Source organism: Chrysochloris asiatica, unplaced genomic scaffold (genome assembly GCF_000296735.1).
Source record: "Chrysochloris asiatica unplaced genomic scaffold, ChrAsi1.0 scaffold00128, whole genome shotgun sequence".
Taxonomy (NCBI): domain Eukaryota; kingdom Metazoa; phylum Chordata; class Mammalia; order Afrosoricida; family Chrysochloridae; genus Chrysochloris; species Chrysochloris asiatica.
This window is the reverse complement of record NW_006408646.1, coordinates 8,813,860-8,820,609: the sequence shown is the minus strand read 5'-3', so window position 1 is coordinate 8,820,609 and position 6,750 is coordinate 8,813,860. Positions and strand designations below refer to the sequence as shown.

General features: G+C 40.3%; 1 protein-coding gene across 1 annotated transcript in view; it reads right to left on the bottom strand.

Annotated features, from left to right (window-relative positions):
* SFI1 (Sfi1 homolog, spindle assembly associated (yeast)) overlaps positions 1-6,750 on the bottom strand; it is a 92,164-nt gene that overhangs the window by 58,618 nt on the left and 26,796 nt on the right. Inside the window, exons 5-6 of the mRNA XM_006869308.1 lie at positions 6,269-6,363; positions 3,027-3,144 (exon numbers count right to left, since the gene is read on the bottom strand). Coding sequence (XP_006869370.1) covers positions 3,027-3,144; positions 6,269-6,363 — 213 coding nt within the window. The remainder of the gene's footprint in view (positions 1-3,026; positions 3,145-6,268; positions 6,364-6,750) is intronic.

Genomic DNA, 6,750 nt, shown 5'->3' with positions numbered 1-6,750 from the left:
AATACACTGAAAGGGCAAAGGAGTAGAATTGAAGAGATAGAAGCCAGAACTAGTGAGCTAGAAGATAAATCTCTCAACACTACTAAGATAGAAAGCAAACACAAAAAAGCATAAAAAAAATCTGAAGAAGGCCTAAGATTCATGTTGGACAACATGAAGAGGAATAACTTAAGAATCATTGGCATTCCGGAACAGGAACAATCACGCAAGTACACAAAGAAGATAGTTGAAGAGCTTCTGGAAGAAAATTTTCCTAACATCCTGAAAAGTGAAAAGATAAGCATTCAAGAAGCTCAACAAACCCTGGGAAGGATAGACCCTAAAAGACAATCACCAAGACATATAATAATCAAGCTCTCCAAAATCAAAGATAAGGGCAGGATCTTGAAAGCAGCTAGGGAAAAGAGAATTGTAACATACAATGGCAAACAAATCAGATTAATCTCGGATTTCTCAACAGAAACCATGCAGGCAAGAAGGCACTGGGGAGACATATATAAAAACCTGAGAGAAAAAAACTGCCAAGCAAGAATCCTCTACCCAGCAAAGCTGTCAATCAAATATGATGGTGTAATCAAAACATTCTAGGATAAACAGAAGCTAAGGAATTTTTCCAAAGCCAACCCTGCTATGAAAAATATCCTAATGGAAGTTCTGTGGACTGAGAACCAACAAGAACAGACAACAATTATAGAATGACAAAGGATTATCTTTTTTACACCGAGTCACTGTACCAAAAAGAAATGGTTAATGTTCGACCGTTTCAAGAGGTAGCATATGATCAAGAGCCAATGATACTCAGGGAGGAAGTCCAAGGTGCATTGAGGAACTGGCAAAGAACGAGGCACCAGAAACTGATGGAATCAAAATTGAAATCTTTCAAGAAAGTGAGGCAGGGCAGCTCAGGAGGCAGTCACTCATCTCTGCCAAGAAATCTTGAATACAACTATCTGGCCAACTGATTGAAAGAGATCCATATTTGTGCCCATTCCAAAGAGAGGTGACCCAACAGAATTTGGAAATCATCAGACAATCTCTTTGATATCTCAAGCGAGTAAAGTCTTGCTAAAGGTAATACAGAAACGGCTACAATCATATATTGACAGAGAACTTCCAAAGGTTCAAGCTGGATTCAGAAGAGGCCGTGGAACGACAGCTATCATTTCTGATGTCAGATGGATCTTGGCTGAAAGCAGAGACTATCAGAAAGATGTTTATCTGTGCTTTATAGACTACGCAAAGGCTTTCGATTATGTGGATCATGACAAGCTGTGGACAACATTGCAAAGTAAATCAGTATTCCAGAACACTTAATTGTGCTCATGAGGAATGTGTACCTGGAACAAGCAGCAGTTGTTAAAACAGAACATGGGAACACTGAATGGTTTAAAATTAAGAAAGATGTGCGACAAGGTTGTATTCTTTCACCATACTTATTCAACCTGTTTGCTAAGCAAATAATACGAGAAGTGGGTTATATGAAGAAAAATGTGACATCAGGATTGGAGGAAGACTCATTAACAACCTGAGATATGCAGATGATACAACCTTGCTTGCTGAAAGTGAAGAGGACTTAAAACATTTACAGATGAAGATTAAAGAGCACAGCCTTTGGTATGGATTACATCTCAATGTCAAGAAAACAAAAATTCTCATCACTGGACCAATAAACAACATTCTTATCAACAGAGAAATGATTGAAGTTGTCAAGGACTTCATTCTTCTTGGATCAACTATCAACACTCATGGAAGCAGCAGTCAAGAAATCAGATGACATATTGCATTAAGCAAATGTGCTGCATAGGAACTCTTTAAAGTGCTGAAGAGCAAAGATGTCAGCTTGAGGACTAAGGTGCACCTGACCCAAGCCATGGTATTTTCAGTAACTTCATATGGATGTGAAAGCTGGACAGTGAATAAGGAAGATCGTAGAAGAATTGATGCCTTTGAATTATGGTGTTGGAGGAGAATACTGAAAGTGCCATGGGCTGACAAAAAACCAACAGATCCGTTTTGTAAGAAGTGTAGCCAGAGTGCTCCTTAAAGGCCAAGATGGCCAAACTTCGTCTCTCATACTTTGGACATATTGTCAGGAGGGAACAGCGGCTGGAGAAGGATATCATGTTTGGTAAGATGGAGGGTCAGAGAAAAAGAGGAAGACCCCCAACAAGATGGATTGGCCAGGTGGCAGCATCGATGGACTCAAGTGTGGCAACAGTAGTGAGGTTGGCCCAGGACCGGACATTGTTTCGTTCTGCTGTGCATAAGGTTGCTATGAGTTGGTGCCGACTCGATGGCACCTAACAACACAACAATGGCAAAGATTAAATAAGGTCCTTTACAGCAGCTGAGGACTCTGGGCTCATGGAAAGAGAAGGACTAGGTACTAGTGGCCAGGATGCAGTTTTGGAGAATGTGCCCTTTGGTTGTTCGAGTTATTATATATTCCTGAGTGTTTCTGTATACCTCCTTCCCCAAAGAAAAAAAACAAAAACAAAGCAGAGAATGGAATCAAATACTGTTGAATGATGATGCATGGAGGAGATTGTAATCATTGCAATGAAACAACGGCATAAAGCCAATGTTCTCCCTGTATACTATCACTCAGTTCACAATAAAAACTTTAAAATAATAAAATAAGGTCCTTTACATTAAAAAAAAAAAAAAAAAGTCAACATACATCTACACAAAATTAACACAGAGTTCAGACTTTATTAAGTATTCATATAATGCTCAGTAAGATCATAAAGGTCAGCACTTAGAAACTACCAGTCGTTCCATGGAAGAAAGATGAGGCTTTCTACTCCCATAAAGATTTACAGCCTTGGAAGCCCTATACAGGGTTGCTGTGGGAACTGACTCCTCGGCACACAACACCACCACCAAGATTATACAAAAATCTAATCTTATACTTCATTTCACACACACTTTTAGACATTATGTTAGAAGCATAATTTCACAGCAGAATAAGGCAAGGCTGAGTACAATGCTGACTGTTGATTGACAGGACAATTGAATATACTCACCATAAGACATTCCGCTGCCTAAACTCCAGGGCGGCAGTCTGCATCTGAAGTTTGGTCCTACGAACTACCACAGATATCAACCAGGACTTCCAGGCTTGGCGCATCTTTTGCTTTGCATCTAGATACATAAAAGATTTTTAAAAAGAAGCTGGAGATTGGGGGGAGGGAGGGTAGATGAATTACCCTGTGTTATGATAAAAGCTCGGGAGACCCCCAACGAGATGGATTGGCCAAGTGGCAGCATCGATGGACTCAAGCCTGGCAACAGTAGTGAGGCTGGCCCAGGATCGGGCTGTGTTTCATTCTGGTGTGCAGTTCAAATTCACCAGCTGCTCCTCAAAACCCTATCTAGGGTCGCTATGAGTCAGAATCGACTGGAAGGCACTTTATAACAACAACACCAGGGCATTAAACAACACATTTCTAGGTAATACATGAGGGTCCAAGAAAACATTTCAAGGGGAATTATAATGTATTTTTTACTGAAAGAAATGAAAATGCAACAAATTGGGGAATGAAATCAAAATCAAAACTTGTGGGATACAGTTAAAGAAGTGCTTAGGGAAAGTTAAGCAGTAAATGCTTATATTGTTTGGTTGTTGTTGTGGGCCCTCAAGTCAGTTCTGACTCATACATAACTTCCCTGTATAAGGTGGTTTCCGAGGCTGTAAATCTTTATGGGAACAGAAAGCCTCATCTGTCTCCTGCAAAGCAGCTGGTGTATTTGAACCAACGACGCTATGGTTAACAGGCCAACACACAGCCCAGTATGCCACCAGGACTTCAAATGCTTATGTTAGAAACATAGAAAGATGACAAATCAAGAATCTCAATATATACTTTAAGAAACTAGAAAAAGAAGAGCAAATTAAAACCAGTCAGTTTTTTGCAGAGCAAAGTGATAATTATAAAGATAGGAGCAGAAATCAAAGAAATTAAAAACAGAAAAATCATGCATCAGTGAGAAAGCTGGTTATCTGAAAATATCAATAAATTGATAAAGCTTACCCAGACAGACCAAGAACAAGAAACACAAGGCATAAATGATCAATATCAGGAATGAAAGAGAGGATCACCACAGAGCCTGCAGATATTAAGATTATAATAATGGTATACTTCAAGCAGCTTCATACCCATTATACTTGCACAATTCAATTTGAAATGGACCAATTCCTTACAAGACACAAACTACCAAAGCTCATTCAAGAAGAAACAGATAACCTGAATAGTCCTATATCTATTAAAGAACAAGAACTTAACGTTAAAAATTCTCCAATAAAGAAGACTCCAAGCTCAGATGATTTCATTGGTGAATTTTACCAAAATACTGATTCTACAAACCTCTTTCAGAAAATAAGAAAGAGGAAACATTTCCAAACTCACTTTTATGAAGCCTCAGCATTTCCCTGATCTGTAGGATAACTACTGGACTGTAAATCATAAGGTCAGTTGTTTGATCCCACCAACTGCTCCACATGAAAAAGATGAGGTTTTATGATCCCACAAAGATTTACACCCTCGGAAATCCTACACAGGGTCACTATGAGTCAGAAATGACTAAACAACACTTAACAAAAACAACATTGAGCTGAGGCCAAAACCAGACAAAGATATTTCAAGAAATGAAAACTACAGGTCAACATTCCTGATGAACACAGATGTAAAAATCTTTGACAAAATTAACAGCAATCTATGAGCATAAAGAAGGAGCTCTGGTAGCGTAGTGGTTACGAATTGGGCTGCTAACCTCAAGGTTGGCAGTTAGGAACTACCAGCAGTTCTGTGGGAGAAAGATGAGGCAGTCTGCTCCCGTAGAGTTTTATAGCCTCGGAAACCCTGTGTAGGGTCACTATGAGTTGGAACCGACTCCACGGTACTTAGCAACAACAACAACATGAACATAAAAAAGATAAAAATGGATAGTGTAGGGGGAAGGCTTGCAGGGTACGCCCTTTGGTCGGTTGATGATGCATGGAGGGGATTGTAACCATGGCAATGATAGGATGTACGATAGAATGAATGTAAAACTAATGTTCTCCTATGTAAACTATCATATAATTCACAATAAAACACTTAAAAAAAAAAAAGAAAGAAAGATAATACATCAGGACCAAGTGGAGCTGTCTTATTACACATTTTATTTTTTGGCTGAGGTTAATGATGGTGATTTTTTTTACCCCCACTGAATAAACTGGTCATCTTTCTTCCTTCCTTTCTCTCTTTTTCTTTCTTTTTTTGGCTTTCCTCTTTACCCAAGTTACTATGTGTCTACTCTTTAGTGATTTACCCAGTCTTCCCCATTAAAGAATGTTTGTTAGTGTGAAAACCTTTTCTTGACTTTTTATAATAGTGGCCTTCCTATTTTTATACCTATATGCACAAGGAGAAGGAGAAGGAGAAGAAAATAAATGCAGGAGGATCAATCAAAGAGGTAATTACAGGGAAAAGATGAGTATCATTCTTAGGCAGTGGCAGCGGGACCAGAGGAAACATGCCTGGCAAGTGACACTTTGGAGGGCCATCTTAGATAACATGTGAGGCATGAGGGATGGACAAAATCCAAAACTAAATCAAACCCACTGCTAGCAAATCAATTCTGACTTCAGGCGACTCTACTTAACAGAGTAGAACTGCCCCATATGGTTTCAAAGACTGCTAATCTTCACAGAATCAGAACACCTCATCTTTTGCTCCTGAAGTCAGCTGGTGTGTTTGAACAACAGACCTTTCATGTTAGCAGCTGAAAGCTGAACACACTGTGCCACCAGGGCTCCCTGAGAAGCAAACAAGTCATTCCTAAACAAAGCTTCTCACTTAGAAAGGAAAAGCAAAAGGAAGAGGGAGTTGACCAGGTATATTTGTGACCTGTAGCATTTGGGGTGCCTCAGGAAAGTCTCAATGGAGGCAGCTGGTAATGCACAGTGCATTTAACTTTTGAAACTCCGTACTTGGTCCCTTCCAATGAGTGAGCCACATGGCAGCACCAGGTGCCATGGAAAACACCAGACCAGCTCACCGCAACCAAAAGACAGAAACAAGACAGTCCATGCACATCATGATGAGCACCACACCATGTGGAAAAAACCACAGGGGCCTAATCATGGGAATCCCCACACAGAGTCACCCATTCTGAAAAATATTAGAGGGAACCAAGCAAAACTTCCCTCTCTGAGACAACACACTTGTCCTTCTGCAAAAGTACACTCGAGCAACTTCTCTAGAGGGAAACCTCCTTTTCTTACCATAACGCTCGGCTCTCAAGAACTTGTTCCTCATATCCCGCTGTCCGTGCACATAGGTCTTCCAGGTCTGGAACATCAGGTTGTACAGGTAGTATCTGAGAAGTCAAAAACAAAGGGCGTGTCTATCAAATGAAACAGCCCCTAATCCAACACACCAAGTCAGATGTGTACTTTGGGGAAATTGACACTGAAGCTTCTAACACACAAAAAAAGGCCGTTTTCAGCATTCTAAGCTAACATTCCATTACCGACCATCATCATAAGGAGCTTTATTGGTGTGCTGAGTTAAATATTGGATTCCTACCTACAAGTTAAAGGAGCTCTGGTAGCGTAGTGGTTACGAATTGGGCTGCAAACCTTAAGGTCAGCGGTTCGAAACTACCAGCGACTCCGCGGGAGAAAGATGAGGCTTTCTACTCCTGTAAAGATTTACACCCTCGGAAACCCTGTACAGGGTCGCTATGGGTCGGAACCGACTCGAC